Source organism: Erithacus rubecula, assembly GCF_903797595.1.
Source record: "Erithacus rubecula genome assembly, chromosome: 3".
NCBI lineage: Eukaryota > Metazoa > Chordata > Aves > Passeriformes > Muscicapidae > Erithacus > Erithacus rubecula.
Window position 1 is genome coordinate 34069547 of NC_136689.1, and position 15570 is coordinate 34085116.

Sequence of the window (15570 nt, forward strand, 5' to 3'; positions counted from 1 at the left end):
ACTGGCATCATTTTTCACCCCATCTTGCTGCTCTCCGTTTCTGCTCTTCATTCTCAAATGCCACCTGTGGACTCTTCTCCTCATTTCGAGCTCTTAAATCAGCTTCAAATCCACCTGCTTTACTCAAAAAGCTCTCACACAACCCCAGTGACCCAATTCCGAGATCAGCTCCAAACCAACGCTCTCCTGACGCCCCCGACGCTGCCACCCGCCTGCTACGTTAAAGGGCCTTTTCCTCCAAGTCTCCTACCTCGACAGCAGCTATTTATGACAACCAAAATATTTTAGTATTTCCCTGCTTCTCCTCGCGAGACACCTGCGGTCTCCAGCAGGCTGGGGCTGAGGCACAGGGCTTAGTGCTCCGGTCGAGGCGGTGATCAGAGCTCCAGAAGGGCCCCAACCCGGCTGACTCTCCTGCCGCTTTCCTCACAGCGCGGCAGGGAGCACAAGGAAACGCGTCCCTGCCCTGAGCCCGACCGGGCAGCGGCCGGCCCGAGCACCGGGACCTGGCGGCCGCGCCCTCCGGCTCGGGGGCCGGGCTGGGCCGGGCCGGGCGGCGGCTCCGCCCCGCTGCGGGGGCGCCCGCGCCGGCACAGGCGGCTCCGCTGGCCGCGCTGACGCCGGCGGCGCTGAGCACCTGGAGGGGCGGCGGCGCCTGCGGCTCGGCCCTTCCCTCCGCAAGGTGAGTGCGGCAAGGGGGGGCTCGCTGGTCTCCGCGCTGGGGCCGGCGGGGAGAGCCGGTGCCGCGGGTACAGCCCCGGGTGGGCGCCGCCTCCCCCGCGGGCAGCCCGCTCCGGGCGAGGGAGGCGGCGCGGCCGCCGGGCCTGCGGAGCCGGTGCCCGTCAGCGCTGTATCCACGGGCGGACCTGTTCAGAGCGAAATTTCTGAGGCACAAGATGGCATCTGTCCCTCCTTTTGCCTGGTGTTCCCCCTCCCGCCGTGCGGTTGTCTCGCCATGATTATTGCATTTATCCGTTTGTGCCTCCCGTACATCCTCCCTGGCGCTCTGCCCGCTGGAAGCGGGGAGGGAAACGGCCGGTTCTCCTCGGCGGTTTCCGGCTCGGCTGCCGGGCTGAGGCGCAGGTTGCCCGTGTGCGCTCCGAACCCTCCCGGGGCCGGCCGGGCCGGAGGGGTGGCAGGGCATCCTCTGTCAGGTAATGGCAGAGCTCGAACCAGCGCCGAGGTGAAATGGCAATGCAAGAACCACACGTTTACGGTTTAAAGCTTATAATTTGTGAAAGGTTCGTCTTGGTAATCAGATTTATTTTGCATCCGTCCACCTGACCCGTGAAAGCTGCTCTAGCCCTTTAGAGGATACAAGGAAAATTAGACATTACTTGAAACATCAGGTCAGTTTTTAGTAGCGCAAAGGGGTTAAGGGCACTGTGCTCTTTTATTTGTCGATATCCTTGTGTGTATGTTCAGTGCCCTATGTAAATAAGTCTCTTGTTCCACACTGTTGTGCGTAAAGCTGATAGCCTCAAGGATCTGTGCGACCCTTCTTAAAGCAGTAATTCAGGCTTGCCTTAGCTCAGAGGTGTAAATATGAAACTGACTCTGGTAAGCTCAGTGTTACATTCTTTAACCCCCTACCACCAAGTTACCTTGTGGTAGTATTTTGGAAGCTTGGCATTGGAGTTTTTCTTCTGTTTGGTTGTGGTATTTTTTCCTTGCCTACCAACCTGAGATGACATTTTATTTCCATGAGGCACCTGTTTACTGGCTATTGTTCTCTCCATGTTTAATTGTGTTATCCTCTTTTTTTAAGCTTCTGGACAGATTTTATTTAATTTGCATCTCAGAAAGCAGCTGTGACTCGTGTTTCAGAGTAGACTTCTTGGAAAACAGCTGTCTTGTGTTTTGCCCTAGCAAGATTCTTGTAAGGGCAAAACTGTTTGATCACTTTTCCAAAGTGTTGGACAGAAAAAACAGTGAGCTGGATTTTGGCATCTGCACTGCAGGTGGCATTTGGTTATGGTCTTTTATCTGTTTTTTCTGGTAATCCACTCTTTCTGCTTTGTCTATCCAGCATCCTCAAAGAGGGGATGGAAGAATCCCTTGACAATGCTGTCTGGCACAGATCTCGAAGTTGCAGCTCTTACTGGTACTTAGCATGATGACAAGGAACATCTTATTTAGACTTTAGCAGTTTTTTAACTTCTGTTTGAACAGCCTGTTGATTTAAACTTAGTGATGTAATGGTTTAATGTTAATACCACTGAAAGAGGAATTTTGTGTCAAGCCACAGAGATCTTTTGAGTAGTGAACTGCCATAACTGGTAAAACCAGTCACATTTTGCACATGACAAACTCTACTGGAAGATAACGTGGTGGGTAAATGCTGCCAAACCTCAGTCTAAATGAGTTTCTAAAGTTTCTTGACTGTCAGAATTTCATGTGTAAAACGTTGCTGTTTCCAGAAAGGTTCCAGCACTTTACTTGAGAATGTCGATGCTGGTCAGTGGAATTTTGAGTTCTTTCCTTTTCAGTTGAGAAAAAAAGCTAAATGTATTTTAGATAATGGTGCTTTCTTCTATTGTGTTTGTTGGAATTGAGATTCAAACATAAATGGTATTGCAGATTTGCAGATTCAAGAAAACCAGTTATGACTTTATAGAAGGGGGAGGTTTCATTAACATTTTTCTTTTAGAAATTTATATTAGTAGGGGTGAAGGGGATCACACCATGCAAAGTAAAATTCATGTTGAACCCTACTAAAGGGTTAAGGGGTTTTGTCCTGGCTTAGGAGAGTTTCAAGCCCAACCATCTAGCCAGTTCTGCTCTGTTATCTGTACTTTGTACAGCTGTTAAATTGTTCTCATGATTTTTCAAGTAACATTTTCTTGAAGAAACGAATAATAACAATTCTTTTCAGTCTTCAGCTAGTGTTGAAAGCTGTTGTTACAAGTTGGCAGAAAAAAAAGTGCTAATATCTCATCTAAACGAGAAGACAAAAATGCTCTCAAAGACTTTTAAAAACTTTTTTTTTCCAAAATCACCTCAAAGAATATTGCTCTGTAGTTTATTCTTCAAGGTGTTTTGCTGTTTCTCAACCATAAAATCACTCTGGAAACAAAATTACACCACGTGATGCAGAAGCATTAAAAATGCAAAAGCCCAGAGAGTGAAGTTTGTTAGAGAAAGAACCAAACAGTCAAGAACAGAAGAAACATTTAACCTTTTAAGTGTTGCTAATTGTAATAACAGTCTCACAGTACCTTTTCCTGTGGCTATTGTTAGCCACAGCAAAGTGAGGGGCATTTTGACCAGGTTATGCAATTGCTTACGTCAACCTTGAGAACTCTCTGTACCAAGTCACTGAAACAGTACTTGGGTCCATCTTGCAAGTAGCTTCATAGGGATCACCACTGCTCTAGGAACAGTCCCTGGTGTGCCAGGATATTACTGGGAGCAGTAATATTACAGTTGAGTGGACTATGCATCTGCTGAGAATATGTATCTTGTGTTGATGGTGTTTACTCAAAGGGTGGTGCGAGGAGATCATCCTGTATTGTCGTTGCTGTGCCTGTTAAGGCTGTTTTGTTAATTGAATCTCTTATCCACAGATGTGAAATAATCTCCAGGGGAATCTGGAAAAAATTATTTTCTCGTGTTCTCTCCTCCAGCATTGTTTTCCCTTGGGTATAAATGGCATTGCCTTCTGGCTTCTGAATGGATGAAAAGGCAGGAGGGAGGCAGAAATATGAGAGGGTTGGCCAGCAAATAGGGCATCTAAATAAGAGAGCCATTAGTTTGAAGTTCTAAAGCCTTGTATGTTTGTATGTAATACACTATACATGCAAAAATAGTTTCATGGGGTTTTTTTGTTCATTCATTACTTTTCTCATAGTTTCATGAACGGAAAGTTTCCCAATATTGAGGCTCTAGACTGATTACAAGCAGAAAAACAATCTTGTCTCTTATAATCTATATACAGTGCATGTTCCATGTGATATTTTTTTGTTTATTTTGTTTAATAATATTCAGCTATTATGTTTACAAATAGTGGTTCTTAAACTAAGAGAAAAAATGTGTATTACAAAACAATTTAATAGTCATTTTGAAGAAACAAAGCAAGTCTGCACTTGAAAAATTATTAAATACTGCATAGTAAATATCCCCAGTTTTACTTATTTGCAGTCAGTTTAGACCTTCCATTTGATGACTTATACTCAAATTATTCTTCCATAAAATGCATGTAGTACTTGCAATATTTACCTGGTTATCTCACTGTTGTCCACAATTATAAGTGGAATACTTTTCTAGTGAAGCAAAAAATGTTACCTGAGGGGAAACTGATACTATGTACTGTCCCTTACTGTAGCTTATTCCACAATAAGTAGATGAAAATTCAGTATAATCTGAAAAGGAATTTAATTTTTTTTTTGTGTGTGATTAAATATCCCTGTGCAAATGAAAAAGTTCTGTGTGCAAATGAGCTTATCTAAAAAGTGCTACTGTTTGCTCATCAATCTTGCAGTCTACCAGTATTTATTTGAAATATTTTGTTCTGAGACTACATGTACTGTGTTGTGACTTCATGTGCCATTCTTATCAGTATTTTTGAGATGATCCACTGGGTGACAAATTTTTCATTCAGCTGTTTAAAAATCAACCAAAAAACCCTCGACTCTGCTCCAAGTATCATTTCAACGCATTTTATGCTCTAGAAAGGAGATCACTTATGTCTGTAAGTTTGACCTGATAGTTTTTGAAATAAAATGACAAATATACAGTATCAAATAGGCACTTTTTTTTTTTCTTTTAGAGAGGAATACTAACTTTTGAGTTGGTCCTTGCAATTTGTAGGGGCAAAAACCAAATTTTAAAAACATGTTGACAGTGCCAAATTTCTGCTTTTTCATGTTGGCTAAAACTTACTTGTAACCACTCAAGTGCTGAAAACCAGAGTAGTTCAGATGAATTGATACTCCTTAGTTCTTGGTATAAGTGAGCAATAAACTCTCAAAGTTTAAATTTGCAGTTTGTCTGCCAGTTCTATTAACTTGTTTGCATCAGAGTTGGAAATAGAAAAATAAAGACTAAATGATAGCATAAGAAATACAGCCCTGGATATCATCCTTTTTCTAGACTATACCAGGAACTTAAGTAGAATAATTTTCCACATTAATTGCATATTCTGAAATTAGAAGTATGACAATTGTGTTTTGGAAGGTAGTAACTCTTGACAGTACTCCCTGCATGACCTATACATGCCCTACACAGGGTATTAAATAGAGTCAGTGTCAAACTGAGTGAAAAACAAGTGTAAGTAGCACATTTGGTTGGATGTACTGTGCAGACAGGTGCCTAGGTAGTGCTGCAAAATGACAGAAAGAAGACCCAAAACATTCAGATTTCTACATGCCTTGTACATGATTTTTTTAGGGTGGGAGTCTCTAATCACACAATCATAATAATTTAAGATACCTGCTAGTATTACTGTGGTTTGTTCTCCACACAGAGAAACTTGAAAAAGAAAGGTGTGTTCTGTTGGGTCAAACTACTTCCTTGGAGAACAGACTGCAGTTTCTCTGATACTTCTGTTGTTTTAATTATGTGCTTGAGATTTTTCTGCACATCAAATTTGGCAGGGGTAAGTGGCATGGTAGAATACATTAACTCTTTGGGTTTTTTTTTTTTTTTAATTCTTTAAAGAATCAGGACAAATGAATAAATGAAATGGAATAAATTAGTGGTTTCCTGGGATGACTCATAGGCCTTGGTAGAGGAGAGAAGGAAATGACAAAAACTGTGTATAGAAATGTTAGTTCCAGAAGTGTTTGTAGTGAAAGTGTAAATTGGTTCCAGGGGCCTTAATGGGTGTGGCCATGTCCCCAGGAGTGTTACTCAGTATGCTGCTTTTTTTTTAAAATTATTTTTCTTTTTTTTTTTTTTTTTTCCCCCACTAGTTCAACAGACCCCCATGAAATCCTAGTTCTAAAAGGAGGGGAATAGAGCTGTGCTCTCACAGCATGATTTGTCTTTGTAGTTCAGGTGCCTAATGCAAAAAGCCAGATTTCTGTATGCACAGAGCACAGTGGTGAGAGTCTGGTTGAGGTGCTCAGCATTGCTCTTTGGAGGTTCTGTGCACTATCTGTACAGGGACTTAGTCTTGAGAGGCTTGTATGGTAATTTAGGCACTAAAGTTAGATGATAGCAGTCAAACACGGTGGTTTTTTTCCCCTCTCAGCACCTCCCAGGTGTATGAATATAGCAGGAGTCTTCACTGTGTAACAGATGCCATTCATCCTGTGCTTCTTTTAAGGACGCATTCAATTTCTTTCTAGGTGTCAACTCCTGAAATCGATTGAAAGAGTATATTCTGTTGATACTGCAATCTTGTATTTCTTTTCCTTAGAACTTGTGGGTAATCTCCAAGATGGACACTTTCCAGGATAAGTAGCAAAGCTGTGGGTCAATCTGAGACAAAGGATTAGACAAAAAGTTGTAATGGATGGAAGGAACTGCTACTGCAGCATTTACAGACCAATTTGCGAACTTTTTGAACTAATAAACAAGTGCATCAGTGAGTAGTCTAACTGAATGAAAAGATTCCTGGATTTAAAGCTAAGCATGGATGATTCTGCAGGATTAGAGCATCAATATTGAGAATTAAGAGCTTTAGAGGAAAAATTAAATCTTGTCATTTGTCATAGATATACCTTGAACTCTAGATTCATCTTAGCTGAATTAGAGTAGCAGCTATTCTTGTATTGAAGAGTAGGCATGCTTCTAAGTCTGTGTATAATCTTGATGCTAAAAAACCCAGGCTTCAGCTTTCACTCTTTTCCTGCATTGTCAACATAGATAATTCAGATCTACAGGCTGTTATATTCTCTTTTTGCTTGGGAAAGGTGAAGTCAAACACCATTTGTAGCTCCTGGTCTGTGTGTTTGTAGACACACCAGAGAAGATAAAATTGCACCCTGCCTAGTCTCCATCTTGCAATGAGTCTGCTTCTTGTTTTGCAGACCCGTTTACTTGGTTCAGTTTGATCACAGCTTCCAGAGAGCAGAGTGGAGGAGATAGGTTGTCAGCCAAGAGCTGTTGGAGGCACAGATGGCCTTGATTGCCTCACCTAGGCACATTTTATTCCCTTCAAAGTACTTTACATAAATGAAATTATCACTCTTAAATTTAATATATAGAATTCCTTAAATTTATTTTTGTTACTTAGTGCCACTGCACTATTACTGCATTAGAAGTTTATTGGAAGATTATTAATTTTAATAAAACTGTTCAAGTTATAAGTTGTAAGGACTTTAGGATGTGGAGAGTGTCTTGGGATTTGAGAAGCCCCAGAACACATTATCTGCTTTGAAAGAACAATAAACTCAGGACAATTCTGTCAGTGAAAGTGCAGACTCTTCTGTGTGTTTTGATGTACATATTGCCTTCACGTAAGGGTTGCTCAATTCTGCTATGCTATTTGTTCCATTCCCTTTTCTTTTTTCTGGATTTATCTCAGAAGAATGTGTTGTTCAATCTACTACCTTCCTACATAACTTCTAGGTCATCTTTGGATTTTAGATTTGCTCTGTACACCAGCATTTATGTTTTTGCAAGCATTTCAGCTCATCTCTGTTCTGAGAAGCTGTGATTAGATCAACAGTTTGTTTTATGTACAGTTGAGTTGAGAGGCATCTGTTTGATGCCTCTGGTTGCATCTTGATACTTTTCTATTGATCTGTTGTCTGAGCTAAGAGCACAGTAAGAGCTATGTAACCAATGTAGCTGTTGGAGAGAAGGCCCTCATACCATCTTTTCTTATACAAGTAGAATCTAAATATTATTCATAAAGCTGTTCAGCTCTTGGGAAACCAGACAACTTATGCTATAACTAAATATACTAAAGGTAAAAAAGAGAAGCAAGCTTGTACAAATGTTGTACAGAGCATGAGCTGAAGGGTATAGGATTATAGTGTATACTGCAGTTGAAATCACATGAAACACCATGAACATTTGCCTATTTGCACAGAAAAACTTACATGTTCATTCAAGTGGTCTTGGACAATATAGAGAATCAGAGGATTTTCCATAGGAATAGAAATACCACTTGCTAATGACGAGTGTCCTCCATCAAGTTTCCTTCCAATGTCACAGCTAATAAAATTCCTCAGTAGGATGATGAGTATGGTAGAAATAACATGAAGTTCTGTGTGCATTCCAGCTGTTATGGCTTCATGTGGAAATAATTTGTGGGTAAATAGTCTACCACCCAGAGAAACTCTGCCATAGTTGGCTGTTTGAAGGACCATCTTTGTTTCAGCATTTCTTGTTGTCTGTGGCAGAGCACTGCCTGAAAACAGCTGTATTATGCCTGAAGCCAGGCTAAGTCTAGGAATAGTTGTGATGTATTTCAGTGTCCAGGCTGTGCCTGTCGTCTCTGCCATCAGTTTGCAAACAGGATGGTTTGTGGAAAGTGATGCTGAAGCTTCTTGGTGGCTCCTCAAAAAAGCCTGCTTTTTTTCAAGCTTTTGGCAGGGCTTGTGATCCCAGCTGGTTCTGTATGGGAATGGGTCTTTCTTCCAAGCAGACTTGTTGTGAATAGGGCCAGCTCAGGTTTAGCATTCTCTCAAAACACTGAGAAGCACTTACAGAATTTCTGGAGCCATGAGTGGACTTCTTCAGAAAGCCTCAGACCCATTACTGTGCAGTATTAAACATGGGTTTGTGTAGAGTTGTCTGCAATGTGGCATTGCTTTCTCTTTCCATGAATAAAGCAGGTATGCTTGCTTCTGACACTCTCCCCCTCATCTAGAGTATCCATCCCTTTTGTTTGTCAAGATAAAGTCTGTCATGGAGATCACAAGTGTTATGTAACTCTTTATTGTCAGATATCATGGAAACTTTCCAATACAAATGCTTTCCTATAGAGTGGTGATTTTTTTTTTTCTTTTTTCTTAATAATCTTCAGTATTATACTATTTATTGAAACTTTTCTCTTTTTTTTTTTTTCATTTTAATTCACAAACCAAAAAAATTCCTTATGGCAAATAAAGTTTGGTTTTATATCTAAAACTATATGATAACATGGGTTAATTTTAAATTTGACTGCAGTTTTTTGGAGTATTGGTAGATTCAAGTTAGTGTCATATGCTTCTATTGTAGTGAATTTTGTCAAAGACCAACTGGTGTGTTACTCCTCTGTGGGACATTTGCCTTATTCTTTGAAAGTGTAAGAGTTCAAAACTTAAAGTAGTGAAAGGTTATGTGTTCAATCTTGGTTTCTCTCTGCAGCCTCAGGGTCAGCATTTTGTGACTGTAGGGATACTTCTTTAGATGGCTGTGAAATGTTCCTGGTGTTTCCAGTCCCGTCTTATTAGTATCTCACTTTTTGAGACTAGATTTAGATTTTGGTATTTTTTTAAAAAATCTCATGGCTTTCAGCTAAGCCATACACTTTTAATAGTGTCCTTTGTTAGAGCTGAACCAATATCCTAACCCTTTTTGTTTCCTGGACTTGGAACACACAGTAACAGCACATGAAGTAAGCTACTATTTGTGTTTGTATTTATGTTTTAGGGCCCTGTTAAATTACTGCAGAGACAATTTACTGCACATTATTTTTTAGCAACTACGTTTCTATTTTTTCAATGCTAGCACTTAATAAGCTGTCTTTGCAAACTGAATTTTCATTTAGAACCGAAAGCTATCTCCATTCTGAAAATAAAATAGGCCCTGGGGTTGACTTTGTGTCCTGGGCTGCTGCTTGTTGCCACTGCTTAATTACAGCAATCTCCCTGGCATGTTTTTTAACTATGCTATCTCGAACTCTCTGGGACCTTTTTCCCTCCTGGCATGTTTTGGGTGATATCATATTGCAGAAGCCATTTCCAGCAGGCAGTGTAAGTAAGGCTCCACTTCTGTTTCCTTCCACCCTGATTGGCCATAGGACACCATCCCAGCAGGTCTTTTAGCCTCACCTCCTCAGATTCCATCCTGTCACACAGCAGAACACAGAATCATTTTCATACCATGAAAATATTGTCCACTTTGAATGTAAAAATTCTCACAAAGAATATATTCAGGGCATAAGGGTGCTATGTAGAACCTGGAAGAGTGTCAACAAGAAGATTTCAGAGTCAAAAGGTGAGGTAGATGTTTAGGAAGAAAGAACATGAACTTGACTTGCAAATGGCAACTATTTCACCATGACCTGTGTATTTTTTGTAGGGACATTAATTTCCAGGAGAAGCAGGTGGACGTGTACAGTGAATAAGGTCAGTGCTTTACACCTTTTCTCCATACTGGTTGCTTATACTTCATTCCAACTCATGTACATGTTACTCCACCTAGATAGGCTGTTCTTTGCTTGCTGTCAAACCAAGCGTGTTGCTGAATAACTGAGTCATGGATGTGTATACAAGCTGAATCCTGTGTCTTATCTCACTCACACATCCCCACAGTTGACTTAAGGAGGACCAATGTGAAAACAGTGAAGTCAAGAATATAAAGGTATTTGAAAATTAGTTAATATATAGTGCCTCTGCTTATGGCTCTAGAAAGAGCAGGAAAACAGTCCATTCTGTGTTCTTGTCTGACTCAATGGTTCTGTAACACAAACAACAATCTGAAAAGATTCTTTCTTCCTCCTTTTTCAGTTGTTGACCCTTACATTTAAACTCTGGTCTGAAGACAGAGTTACGAATTTTCTCATGGTCTCTCCTGCAGTGCTTAAGAATATTTCACAAAAATTCCACTTCAGGCAAAATTCCTGCTCTGATATAATCTTGCAGTATCTCATGGAACTTTGCCAGGAAATTTCACAGGTACTGACAGCAGAGAGGTTAGACTAAGAAATCTGAGATTTGGCTCCATTCAGCTCCAAATGGAAGTGCATGTGCTTCACGCTTGCAGGAAGCATTAAGGTTGTTTGCATTCCCTTGTTTGGGTTCCTGAAATCTGTTCCAGTCCCTTTGCCTCTCCAGTGCTAACCACACTGTCTGTATGCAGCACTGTGCTCCATGAATTTCCAACATCTTGACTCCCCTCTGTAGCTCATTTTCTTTCTTACTTGGATTAGTGCCAAACTTCATTTTCAGCACTGTTCCCTCCCTAGCTGCTTTTTTACTGTTTTCTCAGTCAGTCAGCTTCATACCTTGGTGGAGCCTGTTGGTGTGTTTATTCTGTGCCTCTGCTTGCTGAAGTTCATTCCCCAGCAGCACCATCCACCTCACAAGCTTCATTTTGGTCTCATCCAGATCCTGCTGCAGAGCCTCTATTCCCATATTAACCACGTGCTGAAGAACAGTTCCCTCTGAATGCAGCAGAGGAGAAACTGGGTGCTTGCTGTTTATAAGTATCTGGCTTGGCTGTTAAATTTGTCCTGGAAAGAGTGTGCACAGGTACTGGTGGGAAGTGATGTGCATGCCATCTGGCCAGCTCAAAGTATAGTGGGAAACTTGATTACCCAAGCTGGAGATGGTAACTTGTAAAACCTAAAGTTCTAATGCATACAAAATCATGTTCTATCATCAGGAACTGTGGTGTCCCTCATAGAAAAAAAAAAAATCTGATCATTAAATTTCACATCTCTAACTCAAGACATGATGTAACTAGTGTTTTAAAATAATAGATCAGTGGGATATAGGAAAAAAAAAAAAAAGGTAAAAAGTAATTGAATTTTGTTGTGGCTAAAACTTGGAGGAAAAGCTTGACTGGTGGTGATGCCCAGCATGGACAATTTAGGAGTGCCTCATCAAAATTCACTGAATTTATGCCTGGTAAATTTGCTTTTGCTTGAAAAACTTGCTAACATAGAAGGATTGGCATCGCTGATGGCAGCACTTAAATCTATTTGTAATGGATTTTCACAAGAATTGTGTGTTACACAAGGAAGGCATTTGGCTCACAGACTGAAAAGTTTTCTTTTATAATTTGGTAAGCAAGATGCTGCAGCATAGGAGCTTTCTGAGGGAAAAGAAACAGGATTTCTAGTGTTTAAAATTACAGATACTTGTATTAACTGATAATTTCTCATTTAGGTGTCTGAAGAAAACAAGAATCATGGAAGGTCATAAATAGTAAGTATCTTGATAATTTTTTTTTAATTCCAAAGAGCTAATAGTGTTCGGTGTGTTGATTTGTTCACTTGGTTTATCAGTCTCATAATTCTGGAATCCTTATTAATTCCAGAACTTTTTGTGATCTTATATTAGTAGCTAATTTTTTAGTCTTTGCACCTTGCTACCAGAATATCTGGTGACCTCAGATGAGGTAGCTCTCAAGGCTGGTTAACATCAGATGAATTGTGGTGTTTTCTTCACTTGAGTACTGAAATGAGATCTCAGTTATTTTCACTGCTGTAGCAGAAGTCAAAGCACACAACTAGCCAGGCAGCTAAGGCCCTCATAATACCTGGTAAGAAGTTTGATGGCTATTTTTAATTATTAAGGTAATGCTATTTTTATTAAACTCTCTTATTATGTTTTTTCATAATGCAGGAGGATTTTTTTACTCATTAAAGGTTGCAAATATTATATTTTAAGGGTTCAGGATGTATTGAGTCAATATAATCTTCACCCAACTTGATAGACTGTTGTCAGTGTGTGTAATAGCTTGTTTGTACAGAATTTCAAATAAAATGTGGTATGTTTTGTACACGTTTTGTTTTCTGCTGTAGCACCTTTATTTTAATTTTAATTGATAAATTAAACTCTTGGAATTAATATTTGTGTAGAATTAAATGGGTAAATATCTTTTTTTCTTTTCAAGTTTGATGAAGAAGCCATGAAGTGCTCTGTATAAGGGCTTTTTAAAATTATGTCCCTGCTCACTTCCAGTTTAATTTCTTACCATCTCTTTGGTGTTTAAAGCACTGTCACCTAACTTGTTAATTAAAAGTAACTTATGCAAGTAATATAACCCTGTGAAAAAAATTTCATTTTCAGGTTGAACTGTGTCACTAGTAACTATGTAGGATAGATATGCTACCCTTTTGGGGTTTTTATAGCTGTAGATACATGTAATCAGAGGATCATAGGATGATTGAGTGACCTGGGTTGGAAGGGATCTTACAGATAGTCTGGTTCTAATCCCCCTGCCATGGGAAGGGACACATGTCTCAATACATGACTTGGTGTGTGTGTTGGGTCTGAAGACCTCTTGGGGTGGCATCTCTTAGCAGTCTGTGTGCTGTGAACAGAACTAGGGGTCAATATCTCAGTAATGAACCACAGTTTGTCACTCCACAGGTGGAAGGTATCTTATCAAAATAAACTCAACAATTTAAGTTGAGTGGAATATTCAATATACTCCATGCACAATTTTAGCAACCATGTACTTCTAAAAATCTGAAAGAGTACCATGACTTTCTGTATATGCACAAAGGGGAAAATGCATGTACTTTAGCACAAATTAGTAATGGAATAACACTTCCTGAAAGACACCAGAATTTTATTTTAAAGTTACATTTTCTATAAAGCTGTCTAGGTATGGCTTAAATATTGTGGAATGTGCAATTTATATACTGCACTTTTTATTAAATCTGCTACAGGAATGCAGACTTATTTGTCAGGGAAAACTAATCCATGAAAGAAAAAGTTACCTGCAATGCACCCACAGTTGTCATGTAGTCACTTGTATAAAGAGAGATGTGAGATATCAGTCTTTCACAGAGCATGCTCAAAAGAGATGAGTGTTCTTCTAATTCTTTTTTTATTCAATTGCAAAAAAGGAGGACAAGAAGTAGTCTAATCCCATTCATAAAATGAGCTGTGCCAAATCCCAACAGTGCTGAAATGGCATGAAAATTGCTACCTGCTTAAGCAACTCTGCTAGTTTACTTGAAACTCTCCTATTAATTATACAAAACAAAAAGTTAATTCCATGAGGTATAAATCATTTCATAATGCATTGGGAAGAATTCTTTGAAGCTGTTTATTAGGCAGTGCTAAGGTTAAGATATTCAAGTTGAAATCAGTGTATTATTTTTGACAGTAGGATGGGAAATACAGTAATTTAGTTGCTTTGTTGTTAATGCATACTGAGGAACTGCATATGTGTCAGCATGCAAATGCAATATTCTTAATGGAAGTGTGTTAATTGGGTGTGCTAGACTTATTTTTAAAGCACCCAATTGAAGTTTTGAATTTTGTTTGTTAATATTCTAGCAACTATCCAAGAGAATTTTATGATCAATATGCTCAAAGCCAAGAAAAATCTGTGGTCAATAAAATGCAGCAGAAATACTGGAAAACAAAACAAACCCTTATAAAAGTTACAGGAAAAAAGGAAGATGAACATGTTGTGGCTTCAGATGCAGATCTGGATGCAAAACTAGAGGTTTGTAATGTTTACATAATGTGTGTTCTCTGTTTGTTAATTTTTCAAGTGTTTTCATTTCCACCAAGCCTTTAATATGTGTGCATATAGGATATAATAATATGCAAACATTTTTATAATTTTTATGTAATATCTCATCCAAATTCTGATGAAAGTATCTCTGTAAATTCAGAGAATAGAGGGGAATTTTGTAACACCAAACCCCAAGTCCTTCTAACTTTATTTGGTACTTAATATATCTCAGATTTATTTTCATGTTTTAGGGGCAGATTTTCTCCTTTTGTTATCAGGTGAGTCAGGAGATCATCCTTATCCTTTGCCTGTGTCAGTTTAAGGTGATTTGTTTAGGGTTGTTTTTGTTTTTTTTTTTCCAATAGTATTCAATTGAGTGTACAAATGACATTTTTTTATGCAAGTATAAAATACCACATATACCAGAAAAACATGACCAGTAGCAAGGTACACAGTGCAGTCTGCTCTAGAGGTTTCGAGGAGGTTAGTGGTTTCTGACATGGCAAAAGAAACTTCTGAAATTCTGTAACATAAAACCAAGAGAAGGAGTCCTGCTGACAGTATCCTCAGCCCCACTGAGGAAAAAAAATAGGCTGAAGTTCTACAAAATGAAGGTGTAGAATGTCTTCGAGGCAAAGCAAAACGTTGAGGATGTACTATACAAGTGTAATAACCCAGTTAATGTCCATGTAAGTTTTTGTTGTTTTGTTTGTTGTTTTCTTATGTGAGGGTAAATGTTTTGCTTTATTGGCTTTCCTGCAGTTTCTTAAAAAAATATTGACCTAGGATTCTCAGTTTATTTAGGTTTTAGCTGAAATACAGGAGGCTGTAATACAACAAACACAAGAACAGCAATAACTTACCACCCAGTGGTTCTACCTATGGAGTCTTTACAATGGGTTAGGAATCAAAAGAAGTGATGTAAAACAAGCTGGAAGTATGCAAGAATACTTTATAAATACATAGCTGAGTTTTCACCATGTCTGCTGTGTTGCAGACACCAAGAAAGATGCTTTGTTAGCTCAGATGGGATTGGAAATAGGGAAACTTGTGTTCACACAAGTGAAATAAGCATATTTTGGTCAAATTCTCAGCTGCAAGTCATGCTCCCAGTTTAAAAGACAAGACCTGTGTAAATGTGTAGTCAAGCAGCATTGAAAGAAGGCAATAACTGTACCAGTGGTCCATTTCACTTCTAGCTGTGTAATGCCTGATATGGTAGAGTTTAGGTTTAAGTTGCAGGCTGAAGGTTTTAGATGAACAAACAGA

The 15570-nt window shown here is 39.3% G+C and overlaps 1 protein-coding gene across 5 annotated transcripts in view; it reads left to right on the top strand.

Annotated features, from left to right (window-relative positions):
* Positions 1–544: 544 nt before the first annotated feature.
* The window catches only part of ICA1 (islet cell autoantigen 1), a 65974-nt gene continuing 50948 nt past the window's right edge, over positions 545–15570 (top strand). Inside the window, exons 1-4 of one of the 5 annotated variants that reach the window (XM_079299437.1) lie at positions 546–682; positions 10180–10226; positions 11991–12029; positions 14118–14289. In XM_079299437.1, the coding sequence (XP_079155563.1) occupies positions 12013–12029; positions 14118–14289 (189 nt within the window). In that variant the 5' untranslated portion in view covers positions 546–682; positions 10180–10226; positions 11991–12012. Of the gene's footprint in view, positions 683–10179; positions 10227–11990; positions 12030–14117; positions 14290–15570 lie in introns of all 5 variants that reach the window. The other 4 variants (XM_079299439.1, XM_079299435.1, XM_079299436.1 and 1 more) reach the window with 4 other exon arrangements.